We start from the raw sequence: 14,845 nt of genomic DNA on the forward strand, positions 1-14,845 counted from the left end.
TTTTTCAAGTTGTTCTGCTGCTGCTGCTGCTGCTGTTTGCTTATATTTAAGTAGATGTATTGGTTATTGTTTAGTTACCTGGTTTCTTGGTTCTTATCCTGTAAGCCACTTTGAAGGTCTTTAGAGAACAGAAGAGTAGCCTAAAAGTGCTAATAAATATAAATATGAAAAATATACTGCAAATATAAGCCTTCCCTTATCTCCTGCCACTAATTCTTGCCCAAATAAAAAAGTTCCAGCACCAGTTCTGCAGGATGTTCAGGCCTTGGCAAACTTGAATCCAGCTCTGACCAGCATGTCAGTGGGGAGCTTCTGACCATCTAGGCCAGTGAGTGTTGCTCCCTGTACCTGCATCACTTGGGACTGAGGATTGGCCCTGTCTCCGTTTGCAGACCTTCAAAAGATCTCTCTCTCCTGCTACAAGCTTCTACGTCAGAGGGTGTATTCATTGTTTTTCTTCTAATAATTAAACATTAATCATTTATTTTGACATAGAGGTGTTTTTAATTGCATATTTATTATTAAACCATTTTGAATAATTGTCTTATATAAGGGCAAGTTACAGCTAATAATGCATTATATTTCTATTTTTGTTTCTTGTTTTCATGCTTTGCTGTGAACTGCTTTGAATGGAGTGTTTACAGAAAAACAATATAAAGTCACTGACTGACTAGAAGAAGATCTTTAAATATCCCAGCTGTAGAACAACACCTGAGAACAGGGAAGAAGAAAAAACCCTACTGCCTAGAGGTTTGGGTCTGGCATGTAGAGGTTAAAAATAATTGATCAACCCTTTGTAGAGCTGGCATCTAAAAATGTGATGTTGGCTGCCAGGGATTTGAAAACTTTTTCAGTTCTGAAGGAGAATACATTTGTGTCCTATTCAAACCTGGCTATTCATGGGACACATAACATGTCATCCGGGGCAGGGGGAAAGAGAAAGACAAAGCCTTTTATTAAAATAAAATATTAAATGGAATACTAAAATAAAAAGGAGCACAACAGGTATTTTTAAATCAGAGGCTCTGTACCGTGTTTCCCCTTTTTTAAGACACCGTCTTACAACTTTTTTTCCTCAAAAAAAAACACGGTGGCTTATTTTCAGGGGGTGTCTTTTTTGTGTGTGTGTGCCGGCACAACTGGGTCCCACTGGCTCAGGACGCTCGGAGCTCTCTTCCGTGCACATTTTCTGCCTCTTCTATTCTCTCCCTTTCCCCTCCTCCCCATCCTGAGTCAAGGGTTCTCCTTCCTTGGAGGCTTCTCAGCAGAGGAGACAGACGTGCACAGGGGGGGGGGGACTTCACTCTGTGAGGTGGATTTAAACCTCGTAGGATGCCGGAGCAGGAGGTATACACAAAGCTGCCCATCGTCATGTCGGTGTAGGTGGGACTGCTTCTCCTCCTGCTTCGGCTTGGCGCTCGCCGCCATGGCTTCAGAGGAGGCGGCCGGGTGTGTGCGTACGCGGAGGTATAGAGGCTGCTCCCTGGGCTCTCTCACACCGGCCGGGGAATGAGGAGGGAGGCCGGGACCCGTCGCGCTCCGAGACACTCGTGAGGGAAACGCGAGGGGGACGAGGCTTGGGTCTGCGCCTCTGGCGCGCGCAACCCCAACTGACGGACCGACGGAAGGAAGGGAAGGGAGGGGGGAAAGAGAAGGAGGGTGAGGGGAGCGGCATCAGCTCTCGGCAAGGAGGCCGGGGTGGCTGAATGACGAGCCGAAGAGGAACCTGTGCGGCACCTTTTTTCTGTCCTGGGGGCGGGGAGAGAGACGCGATCGCAAGCATACAGAGAGAGACAGACGCGCACACAGGGGGAAGAGAGAGAGAGAGAGAGACGCGCACACACACAGAGAGAAAGAGAAACGGACACGCACACACAGAGAGTGTGTGGCGCTGCTTCGCGCTTTGTCCGAGCGCCAACCAGAGAGAGAGAGAGAGAGAGGGAGAGAGAGACGCGCACACACACAGAAAGATAAACGGACACGCACACACAGAGTGCGGCGCTGCTTCGCGCTTTGTCAGCGCTGCTGCTGCTTCCGAGCGCCAACCCGACCTGGCAGGCTTCCTCCTCCTGCCAGGGCCGGCATTGCAGGAGCTGGGTCCTGCTGGCTTGTGCCCTTGGTGCTCCGTGCGGCACTGCTGCACGCTTTATCGGCGCTGCAGCAGGAGCCACCGCTTCCGGGCACTGACCCAACCCGGCAGGCTTCCTTCTCCTGTTGCGGCCGGCATGCTGGGTCCCGCTAGCTGGCTGGGGCGCTTGGTGGTCTTGCTCTGCATGTCACGGAAGTATGTCTTATTTTCGGGGTACGTCTTACATTTCTCAAATGATTAAAAACCCTGCCATGGCTTACTTTTTGACTACGTATTAAAAAGGGGGAAACACGGTAGCTGAAGGAGTTTGGGGTGGAGTAAAGTGATCTCTGAATTAAGCAGGAACAGTGTAAACAGAGTAGGCAATAGTTTACACTTTTCATGTGCTGATCAACTCTGCAGTTAAGACCAATACCCGTATTTGCCACAGGGGGTTTGGTTGTTTGGTTGTTTTTTATTCCTGTGTAGGACATTGATTTAATCCTGGAAGCCATATACCATTGCACAAACAGAAAAATAAAACATATATATTAAGCCAGAAAGCTACTAGAACGAGAAAAACGAAGGCTGTTTTGCTTTTGCTTTCTTTTTGAACCAGGGAGATATTCCTAGCCCATGGACTGGTTATGTTAAACTTGGTCAGTCAAAGCAAGTCTCATTTTTAAAAAATGACAGTGTGAGGCTGGTGTGTGTGTGTGTGTGTGTATTTCAACAGCTGCAACAAGCTTGCTATAATAGGATAAAGTTAGATATTAAACAAACTCTAACCAATGAGATGCCTCTTCGATACGAATCAAATGCAAGATGCAATCAGTATAATTTGAAGAGAAGGAAGGCGACACATATCATGAAAAACTAATGTAAATACAGGGCTGGTTTGAGACTTTTCTGTGAATAGTTGGATCTCTCTGTGAACAAGCAAATTTGCCTCTTGGCATAAGCTAATTGCAAAGAAACAGCTTCTAGAGTGCAGCGACTGGCAAAGAAAATAGACATCCTTTGTGGGCCCCTTGTTTTTTCCCTTTAGTCTTCCCCTAAGATGTACAGATTGTCCTCCCACAGATAACTGCATTGGGATGTTCCAGATACGGCTGTGAGGTCACTAGAACACACTAACTCATCCACACTGCACTTCACATAGCAACTGTTCAGCTTCCTATGGCAGATCATGCTGGGAACAGATGCTGTAAATTCAGCTCTTGTGTGCAGCAGGAAGACCCAAATGTCACAGACCTCACAGTCTGACATCAGGGACAATTATCATCTGGGCACTTCTCCTGCAGAAGCCTCCTTAAAATGAACAAGAGGTTGCAGAGGGGCATGCATCTGTTATGGCACCACAAGCAGCTATTTTAGCAAGGCTTGTCAATACATTTTGCCCAGGATCGGTATATAAGCTAACACTTTACCAGTCTTTCAAGGGTAACAAAGGCCTGTGAAACTTCTACCAAAGCATTTCCTAATTCTGAAGAAAAGGAGTCTAAATTCAGAGAGTAGGAAGATCAGATTCTGCAACCAGATTTCCCATTTATTTGCATGCTAACAGCAGGCTGTTTACAGCAGGGTGGAAAAATTTCCCCACCCCACCTCGCATCAAGTGTGTATTCCTGTAGCGTAGAGCAGAGCTTTCCAAACTGTGTGTCGCGACACGTTAGTGTGTCAGCTGCAGTGTGTAGGTGTGTTGCACAAACGCTCCGCATGCTCCTCCCAGGGCTGGAAAGGGGTTAGTTTAACCTCCAGTTTGGTAGTAAAACTGAATTACTGTGTCACAAAAAGATGCATGTCTAAAAAGTGTGTCACCAACATGAAGTTTGCAAAGCTCTGCCTTAGAGGCTGTATCCTGCTGGGAGCTGCATGAGGGAAGTAAATGAGACAGTACCTTTCCATGCTCTCTCACTCTTGCTCATCCCCACCCCACACTGCGAGTGCTGAGAAACTAAGGTGATGCATCACCACTTCACATGCTCTCTTTCGCTTTTGCACACACTCTCTCTCATTCACACACCCGGCATCAATACATCCTCAAACACCACGAAAGGGGATCTTTTTCAAAGCACTCAGCACTTCCATCTAGGAACACCAGACACACAGTTTCAACAAGTTTTTCTCTTCCCTATTCTCCCTGCTCTCAGGAAACCTTTTGGAAGTTCTATGCAGGTTCCACCTCTTGCTCAAGATTGAAGGGGTGGAGCTCACTAAATCTGATTGGTTCGTTGGCTGGCTGGCTGGCTGGCTGGCATCCATCTGTCTCAGAGACAATGGAAGAGTGCTCCGTTGGGGATGAAGTCTCCCTACCATTGATTTGCAATTTCTGAAAAGCCAGAATTTGTGAGCAATCTAATGTCTTTAGCCAACTTCTATTTTTCTAGAGTCATGCTAAATTTTTCTGTTATTGGAAGAGGTGGGCTGTTGCTGGGCTGCACAAAGTAAATGGCAAAGGAAAAAAGTTGAACGCATTTCTTAACATGCTCTGCTCTCCTCCTTGCACAGGACATTGAGGGCTTATCTCCACATGCCTTGTGTAGGATGGACACATCCAATACCTGTGGGGCCTGGTCACTCCCTGAAGTTTAGCATTAGGAAGAAGAGTGAGGAGGGCAGCAGCAGGAGAGTAGATGGAGGTCAAACAAGAACAAAGACAGACAATGAGGAAACCTCTGGGAGAATCTATATCTGTTGCCAAGAACTGAACCCTCCCATTGTTCTGAAGACTTGTATACACTCCATTAGCTAAAATACGATGTTTAATTATTTCTGCAGTTTGGTATTTCTATTAAACGTGCACTGAAATATGAAACGTTGAGCTAATAGAACACATGTGGAGGTAGAGTTAGTTCTTTTTGGCAGGATTTTGTTGGTTCCATGGACTATCATGCCAGAAAAACAAGACCTAAATCCAAAGCAACTACCAGGACAAAAAAAATTACAAGGGCGCGCGGGGGTGGGGGGTGGGGAGGGAGAAGAGAGTGGGGGAGGACGACACACAACTGGTGACACCAGAGAAGCTGATACTACAAGCGCTTCTGCAGACTGGAGCTTGGCTATCTTTTCTCTGGGTTAATATTTCCTAGGTAAGATTTTCTAGCACCTTGTGCCACACATCTGCGTGATCTTAAGACAATTCTGCACATTATAGTTTGATGGACTAGGTTCAAAGGTCCTTGTGGGGGTATGTTCATACTGTAGGCTATTGACTGGAAGTTCCCTTGGTAAAAAGACTCACCACAGTCATAGAACTGCTCTGGGACATATAAAACAGTAAGAAGAGAGCTGTTTGAGCATGTGCAGAATCCCTAACCATATCCCCAAGCATCTGAGAATTGCAGGAAAAAGTTTGCAGTTACTGAAATAAATGAAAGCAGATATGGAAAAGCTTCTCTTTCTCACGATGGTGATTAAAGTCAAGTGTCTGTTATCACTGAGCATCAAACATCCCCATGTCTGGAGAGTTTGTTGATCACATCTGGCCATGCTGACAGCCCATGATAAGGAAGGAGGAACATCCTTTCCATTCAGCACCACACCAGGGCAACCAGCACTCAATGAAGTTTTAAGATATACTGACAGAAGGATGTCAGACAAGCACATTTGCTACAAGCTGGATTACAAATTTGTTTACATTAAAAAAACACTGCCTAGTTTCAGAAGGATGCAGGAAAAGTGTGCTTCCCACCAACAAGATCACAAATGCTTCTTAGAAGTTCATTCAAGAGGTGAATCCCTACCTGGCCATCTTGTCCGACATGAACCTGATGTATCTGCAAGTTACCCTGGGGAAAAAATAAAATTATACATTAAATGTAAGCCAGGAATTAAGAGGAAGGCAGAACTGCAAAAAGGGCACATTTCTATACCTTATTAGTGTTCTTCATTACTTTACTTAAGGAAATTCACTCAGTTTTAGAAGTGAATTATCGTGCCTGGCATAAAGAACCATATAAAACCCTTGTTTTATATACACAAAGCTATCCTACCCATGGGGACGCGGGGGACGCTGTGGTCTAAACCACAGAGCCTAGGGCTTGCCGATCAGAAGGTTGGCGGTTCGAATCCCTGAGACGGGGTGAGCTCCCATTGCTCAGTCCCACCTCCTGCCAACCTAGCAGTTCGAAAGCACATCAAAGTGCAAGTAGATAAATAGGTACTGCTCCGGCGGGAAGGTAAACAGCGTTTCCATGTGCTGCTCTGGTTTGCCAGAAGTGGCTTTGTCACGCTGGCCACATGACCTGGAAGCAGTACGCCGGCTCCCTCGGCCAATAGAGCGAGATGAGCGCCGCAACCCCAAAGTCAGTGACGACTGGACCTAATTGTCAGAGGTCCCTTTACCTTTTTATCCTACCCATGGACAGGGCTAATGGCTATAAATGTCTATATTCTGCACCAAAAATGGTGCATCTAAATAAACTAAGCAAATGAGCTGATTTATTTATTTAGGTCCTACTCACTTTTCAACTATCAGGTCCCTACAGTGGTATTATACAACATTTTTAAATGCAATTTTAAATTCTTGATTTCCCATCCCGCTCATTCTCTTATGGATCTCTATTCTGCCATAGCCCATCTCTCCTCCCAACCATTTGGTAGTCAATGAAAATTAAAATACTTTTTAAAAAACCCACCACAAATCTCCCAGCTCTAAGCAACTATTCCCAAACACAGCTGCATGTCCCCCCAAAGTGGGTAATCTTAGGCACCAGCCTTTTGTCACTGCCTGAATTAAGTGTTCAGTTTTTGAACCTGCTATGGGGAGGTTAGAAGGAGTGCAACTTCACATTACAACTACTCGGACTGCTTCTGTTTTCTAAGGCTTTATCTGCCATTCTTCATATGTTTTTGAACTTTATTTGCAGCCACGAGGGCTAGAAACTTCATTGTTGCTTTTAATAAAAATTGAGAACTTCAGGGTGCTATAAACTATACTCAACAGGAAATTCTCTGTTCATGCATTGCAAACTATGCAAAGTCCTGCTGATGATTCTCTGGAAAGCGTGGCTGATCAACATACGGTAGTGTTTTTTTGTTTGTTCTAGCTTTTAAACAATAGCATTCTTTGTTTATTTACTCAGATTTGGAAACATGCAGACATACCTAAAATCAAAATGTCCATCAGCCTTAAAATTAGTAGAGTAATATGGTACAGCTTCGGCTGGTACAGAATGCAACTCTCCTAAATGGATACAATATCTGCTATACTAGGGTTGTCATTTCTACTAGCTAGCAGCTATTTATAATAATAATAATAATAATTTATTATTTATACCCCGCCCATCTGGCCGGGTTCCCCCAGCCACTCTGGGCGGCTTCCAACAAAACAGAAATTCTAAAATACAGAAATCCATCAAACATTAAAATACAGAAATCCATTAAACATTAAAAGCTTCCCTAAACAGGGCTGCCTTGAGATGCCTTCTAAAGGTCTGGTAATATTTCTCTTCTTTTTGTCAAAACTCAGTTCCACAGGCAAACAGGGGCTCCATTATGGAAGTCACAAAAGACATCAGTTACAAAAGATTCTAAATGCTGCAGCCGATTTTGGGATAAGCCTCTGGGTCTAGAAGCATAAAGGAAGAAATGAAGCACAGGAAGACATTATGCAATCTGCAATTATGCTCTTAGAATCTGCCTGAAACAAGGCAAGGGGAAAGGGGGAAAGGTAATTTCCCATAGATTTTTCACATGTAAGAGGCAAAATGAGTATTCCTCTAAGAGGGGGGTAGTCAGTTGTCATCCTTTTCATGCTGTCAGCAACTATTCTGCTTCCATCCAAAGGAATGGAGGATAAACTGGAATAAACTCCAATCCAGATGTTTTCTATCCACATGGATGAAAGAAGGACCTGATCCTGTTTTCCTTCATGTCCAAGACAACTCCCTCTTAAGTCATATGGGCGTGCAGGAACAGATTCTTCCCGTAATTTGTTAACATCGCAAGAGACAAAGCCTCTCTGGAGTTTCCTCAGCACCACATGAGATCCAGAGTAACTATCATTAGGCTATCCATGGCTTCAGACTAGTTCTGAATACACATAGTTTTAGAGCAGCTTCAGGCACTACTTTCCTACTTTCACCTTTTAAGCAAAAATAGCTGAAGACACACATACAGATCAGCTTCTAGTCATGTGTACTGAGCTGAAAAGGAAACCCCTGCATGAATGCTCATACATTACATTATAAAGAAGTGTGGATCTGTGTATATAAATGTATAAAGTGGAATGTGATCCTTGGTTCATACTGCTGTGTTTTTAATGCAGCTGGAAACCAAGGGTGGGAATAATAAACTAAGGGCATATGCAATGTCCTACATATCTTCATTTCAATGGTGCATGCCTAGGACTGGAATGTGCTGCTTTCCTTTACAATGCTGTAAGTTTAACCTCATCCTTGTTGCCTCCCTCTATCAACATGTTAGCCATGCTAAGAATTGTAGGGTCACTACAACTGCAGGACAGGTTTTGTCCAACTGGCCACTCGGTCTGTGACTCACCTCGCTGTCTTGCGTGATCTGGACCTGCTCTCCTTGTGGCACCTGGGCTATATGGAGGTGACCCTGTGGGATCCATGAGCGGAGGGAAAGAAACACAAGAAGCATCAGTCAAAATCAGAGGAATACAATAGGCTCAAAGCAACTCAACTCAGCAGACACAGAAGAAGTCAATGCATCTTGTTTCGGAATACTTGCTGCACACACACTTTTACAGCATTCCATTTCAAGTACAGATGGGATTGCTGAGCCCTAGGTGGTACATGACTGAATTATCCAAGGTTTTATTTTCTCAGTATCTAGAGATTTTCTGACTCTGGTGGTGAGAGGAAGAGTAAAATTTAGATGCTTGTAGAGAATTCAGAGTTGTACCCCTGGTATAGAGCCTGGAAAATATCCACTGAGGCATAGCTTGTTTGGGAAGTACAAGGTCAAGCTCTTTAGGAAAGCTTCATCCCTCCATAAGGAGAGAATAAGCTACATCCTGACCTTTCCTAGTATGTGACTACTGGACATGCACTTGAACACACACGTCATCCTGTATCCATTACTGTATTAAAACAAGAGGTTATAGATCCCAGGCCCTCAGTTGATTTGACAATACTGAAACAACCCCTGTCCCAACAAAACACACACACACACACACACACACACAGCGAGAGAGAGAGGTCGTTTTAATAAAGCCACCTTCCCAAACAAATAGAAAGCATAAAACATAAAGCTGTGGTTAAGACCCACTGGACATTTGCTGAGCTACAGAGGTGCCATGGAATGTTCATGAACATTTTAATTGCAATAGGATGCTGAGAAACAGGACAGATTATTTAAAGGGACAGAAAGATGGTCCCCTCCCTTAAAGTCACTTTCAACCATATGTCCTTGTTTTTATCTTTTTAAGTTACTGGTACAATCACCTTTTAATCATTAGCTTTAATCCCTTACCTGTTTTAAATCTTGTGTGTTTGGTTTATCTGTATGTTTTATCTTATGCTGGTATGTGACAGAAATAAAGTTTGATACTGATACTGATACACAGCACCCATGCCTTAGCCTGGCTGTTAATACCGGCTCCTGGCATCCTTGGCTACTGTAATCAAGAGTTATGTTTTGCTGTTTTATTGATACAGTTTTTATTGTCACATTTTTCCATTGTCTAATTGTTCTGCAGAGTCTCATGATATTTCTTCGAAAGCCAGATATGAATGCGGGTTTTTTAATTAATTAATTAATTAAATGTTTGCAACGTTTTGTATTTCCAACCCTATGTTGTAAATGACCCTGGTTACCATCCAGGCATTTCCCACCCCGCAAAGAATTATCACAAAGCAATGCTCACTAGGAACACCATGGCTTTGGCACAGGGTGAGAAGTATACTTGAAAGCTTCCCTTTAAGATCACTGCCACCATCACTGAATAATTACCTCCACAGTATTCATGTGATGAATTGTCTATGCCCTTTGCTCTGTATGGAGAGGAGAAGAGCACTACCCCCTTCCACAAACACTAAAGGACAACATTTCCACTGGTGTAGAATGGCAGCTGTCCAATCATTCTCTATTGAAGTTGTGCCAGATAACAATTGCAGAGAATCTAGCCTGAAGAGTTTTAATATATTAAAGAAATCGCTACTATATGTAACTGACCTGTACAACTACCTCGGCAATAAAATCAAGCATATCACTTGATTTAAAAGGGGGGGGGGAATTGATCAAGGAAGGCAAAGAAACTTCCTCCCAAATCCTGACTGGCCCTTTGCAAGAGAAATTTACCTGCTGGCAAACTGGCTGCTACTTTGGTTTGTAAAAGTCTTTTGTGTTCATTTTCACATGCCTGTGTAGGAAACCAAGATTAAAGATATCCATGTGGAATTTTGTCAAAGGCCTTCCTTATATTATAACGTACCAACAATTGCACATGAATTTCAAAGAAACACAGGCCCTTCTATTTCAAACAGTTTCATTTCCTTTGGAAGGAAACTGTCTATTTATAGGGAGAAGCAGCATGCCGAAAGTATCAAAATGACAATAGGAACTGTATGTAAAATTAGACCACAGATCCAATCCATGTCAACATTAAATCGCATACGCTTCACAATGATAAGCTCTTACTGGCTTCTAGGGGGAAATGTTCAAAACATTTGGTTGGGTTGTTTTTGTTTGGTTTTTTTATTTTAATCTCATTAAGCTGTTTACAAGTCACACAAAACTTTCTTAGGAGGTGGGGAAAAGGCAGGTTTTCATACCTGTATGTTTCTTCTTCCACCCACCCAAAAATAGCAATGTTGAGGGGTGGTTTACACTGAGAAGCAAGCAAGGGTGAAAAATGTGTTTCTGTTCTTTGTTTTTAATCCTCACTCAGTGCCATAGTCATGAGCTGAATAGGCGGCTATGAAAAACAACAAACTAAATGGGAGGTCCTTTTCACAACCATTTCATATTGTTTGTTTGTTTGTTTGTCTGTTTATTATTCAACATGGTAAATTTACACTCCAGTTTTCCATCCAAGGATGCTCAAGGTGGCAAGTTTATCCCTGAGATGTGAACATGGCACAGAACTGGAATAATCAATAGGACATTCTCAGTTGATCATGACGGACATGGAGAAGGGCTTTCCATGGTACGCGTGAAAAAAGTCTTCTTCATTCAAATCATTTGTTCATTCATGTGTGCAAAACCTATTTTGTTATCTTGGACACCTTCAAATATTCTGTACAAGTAAAAGAATCAGAGGGAAGATACTCCAGTCCAGTTCTTAGTGCTGTGATGTACAAGCAATTTCAAGTACTGGATTAACTTGAATATTTTCTGGCTAGAATGTACAGCCCTTTGAAGCGGCTCATCGTACATATAAGGCCAGCCTCATTCAAAATGGCTGCACATAAACTACACACCTGAGGGATGTTCCTCACACTGTGAGCCACTCATATTCCATACCTTCCCACCAGGTTCAGATGTTGCCACAGGCTCTATGCCATCAGAAAACAAGTGGCCATCTCATCTCTAAGCATAGGTGCCAGCTCCCTTGGGACCCTGGGACCCTGGGTGTCCGAGCACCCACAAAATTCCCCATGAAGGGCCCAGGCACCCACAATTTTGGTGCCGGGACCATGCACGCTGCATAGTACCCCTGACCCCTGGCACCCACGGTTGTGGGGGCAAGTTGGCACTTCTGGTTCTAAGTGGAGCTGCTAGCACTGCTGCTAACACAGGTCTGAGCATGAATGAACTTCAAAACAGAAACAGAAAAGCAGTAGGTGGTGGTGGTGGTGGTGGTGGTGTTTAAAAAAATCCTCACATGTAAATATAGTGGACAACAATAAAGCCCCAAGTCACACAAATGGATAAACCACCCTGCAGTTTGCATATTCAGGGTGGATGAGTGAGGGGATTACTGAACTGGCCTGTTAGCTTTATACTAAAGTGGGATTGACAAGGACTGAAAGCTTTCCTGCTGGACCTAGAAGGGGCAGTACTCAGCCAACCGCAGAGAACTAGTTGTCTGCCAATCACATTCGCCACTGCTGGAGAAAACTGCACTACTTGGAAACTTATGAAAATATCAGTAGGAGAAGTATGCATTCCCTCCACCTAACTGTGGGGATCATATTTAAGTTCCATGCAACATTGCATTTGATTTAATGATATGAAGCAAAGCTACAGAAGCCAATGCAAGCTTTTCCATGGCCCACCAGCACAATCATTTTTTTAAAAAAAGAAACACAAAAGCTTGAGTAATGGCAAGAGTGTCATGCTTAACTTTTAAACTTCCTGTCTTCTGTGGGTTTTGGGTCAAAGTGTTAACTTTATTTAAACTTTTTGAAAGAAGAATTTAATGTCAATGTTTATAAGCTTTGCTTATATACATGAATTTAAATGGATACACATGTAAGGAATTCAGCTAACAGATGTTGAAAAATGCTTCAGAACACACTTTGGAAAAAATGAGGCTAAATGAATCTAAAATGGATTTCCAGACTGCTAGTACTTCAGGGGCTAGGGGTGCAAATGCATAATCCCCTGTGATTGTGCCCTGAATGTGGAAGGAAGAACTGGAAAGTGTAGGTGATCATTTCCATGCAAATTCATATATCTACACAAAATCACTAGTTATTCATATCAGTGGTGCACCTATATTTTGCATGCGTACAACTAGCAGCAGAATATACTTTATTTAAAAACAAAACAAAAAAAACGTATTTTTGGAAGCAAGGAAAAGTTGAAACTAAGCTGCAAGTACATAAAACTGAAAGCTGCTTAAGAGACGAGAAGAGATTGTAAAGAATGAGTACATACTACTTGGACTTGGCCATCTTCTCCTATCTGGTGTATCTGGACTTGCTGGGCATTGGCCAGGGCGTAGTGAAGCGCTTGTGGCTGGTTGGCCTGAATTTCATTCGGTGCCGATGTGGTACTCTGAGCACTCTCTGGAAAACAAACCAAAGCTCAGCATTATTCATTAGAAATCCGTCTGCTTGTGGCCATTAAGAACACTTGGGAACTGCAGGGAAGCAGAATGAGGAAGGTGCTGTTGGTCATTCTAGAACTGCAGTTAAAAGAAAGGGATTGATCCTTCATCTGTAATGAAAAGGGCTAACCAAAATGTGTAGAGCCGATGATGTCTGATAGACTGACTGATTGAGTAAAACACTTCCTGGAGAGATAAAAGATTATAAGGCACCTTTTCGCCCAGCTGCATAAACTTATACTTTCCAGATGTTCACGTTTCTACCAGCTCTGCTTTATTAACCTATGAATGGTTCCAGATTAATTAACATAGTTTCCAATTTGGAAAGTAAGTTTTATTTCCCCCCCTTTTTTCAATGCACTGATTACTTTGAGTCCATCCAGTTGTGACTTCATGTTTCCAATATGCCGTTCAAACCCACCCTACAACTTAACAGCTGGCCAGTCTGCATGTCCAAATCTATAATCTCAAATGTTCCCACTTTTCCCTCCTCCCAATAGGTGTCAAACTCACAACACAACTGAAGGATAGCATTAAAAAGTGCCGCACTCATAAAATGATTGCCAGTTTGGAAGTACCCAATTATTTAATACTGCTGAAGCGAAGGGAACGCATCACCTACATGCAAAGCAGGAGGTGCTTTCAAGTAGCTTCTGGGACATATTACCTATTAGACTCCTCATTTTTATTAAAAAAGGAGTTCTAAATCTGTTAGTGATTCCAAAATAAAAAGAGATGGTCAGATCCCCTGTGTTTCTAAATCCATGTAAGAATATGTTTCCACGTTACATTCACTTACTACTATCTCAGAACTACATTCTGCAGCAGCGTGGAATTGCACTGTGGGGAAGTCCCATAACTACATGCATCTCTCTCTCTGTGTCTCTCTCTCTCTGTGTGTGTGTACAGTATACATGTACACAAATGTGTGAGTAAGTTCCTCAAAACCTGAAGTCTACCAAAACAATGCAGAAGAGCATACTAAGTCATGCTATTTATGCACCAAACAGATGCCATTAAAATTAAGCAATGGAGCTGCAATGCTCCAGCAGGCATCTTCCAAAAGCAAGTATTTCCTGTTTGGGCAAACATATATTGGTGGCAGGACATGAGACTACATTTTAGAAGTATATTTCTAAATTGGATTTACCAGCAGAGCCTGTTTTGAGTTTTATAATGCCATTTTAAGCCATTGTTTTTATTTTGATGAGTGTGAGCCAGACAATGGAGCTATCCTCAGCATCAAGCTAGCTCCCTCCCCATGTTCAAACTGCAGTTTTTGGTGGTGCTGTGCTCTTGAGAAAAGAGACCCCCAACAGGTTTACTTACCGACCTGAAATGTCCCATTAATCCATGAAAGTGCTTGAGTAACAAGACCTACAGCACATTAAAGCAGCACTGAAAGTTGTTTGTAATGGAACAACACAAAGAGACCCATATTTGTTGCTGGCCAGCTGCTTCTCTACAGATGTTTAAACACTATTTTCACATCCCCTGGGTAAAAGTAGTGTAGTGGTGAATGCCGCAAACATAACACTAAAACAAAAGTCATGCATTCACAACTACATCTCTAAAGAAGCAAGTTTGCTTATAAACAGAATTTCAGCATCTGGCAGCAATGTCATGGCCCTAGATAGAAAAGGGAAAGAGAGGATTTATCCATATCTAAACCCTAAAATCATCAGTCATGCATAATTGCTGGATGCACCACCACAATGAGACTAAGCAGAAATAAAATTTATGTATTTTCAACATAAAAAGGAATATGAATGCTGCAGGCAGCTTGAATGGAAGGGACGCATCCATAGTTA

At 42.8% G+C, this 14,845-nt stretch overlaps 1 protein-coding gene across 3 annotated transcripts in view; it reads right to left on the minus strand.

Moving 5' to 3' along the window:
* The window catches only part of BANP (BTG3 associated nuclear protein), a 151,936-nt gene that overhangs the window by 58,362 nt on the left and 78,729 nt on the right, over positions 1-14,845 (minus strand). The window contains exons 9-11 of one of the 3 annotated variants that reach the window (XM_035118178.3): positions 12,863-12,993; positions 8,573-8,635; positions 5,815-5,859 (exon numbers count right to left, since the gene is read on the minus strand). In XM_035118178.3, coding sequence (XP_034974069.1) covers positions 5,815-5,859; positions 8,573-8,635; positions 12,863-12,993 — 239 coding nt within the window. Of the gene's footprint in view, positions 1-5,814; positions 5,860-8,572; positions 8,645-10,204; positions 10,401-12,862; positions 12,994-14,845 lie in introns of those variants that run through there. The other 2 variants (XM_088670995.1, XM_035118181.3) reach the window with 2 other exon arrangements.

The sequence above is a fragment of the Zootoca vivipara genome, chromosome 6, assembly GCF_965207765.1.
Source record: "Zootoca vivipara chromosome 6, rZooViv2.hap1.1, whole genome shotgun sequence".
NCBI classification, from domain to species: Eukaryota; Metazoa; Chordata; class Lepidosauria; order Squamata; family Lacertidae; genus Zootoca; species Zootoca vivipara.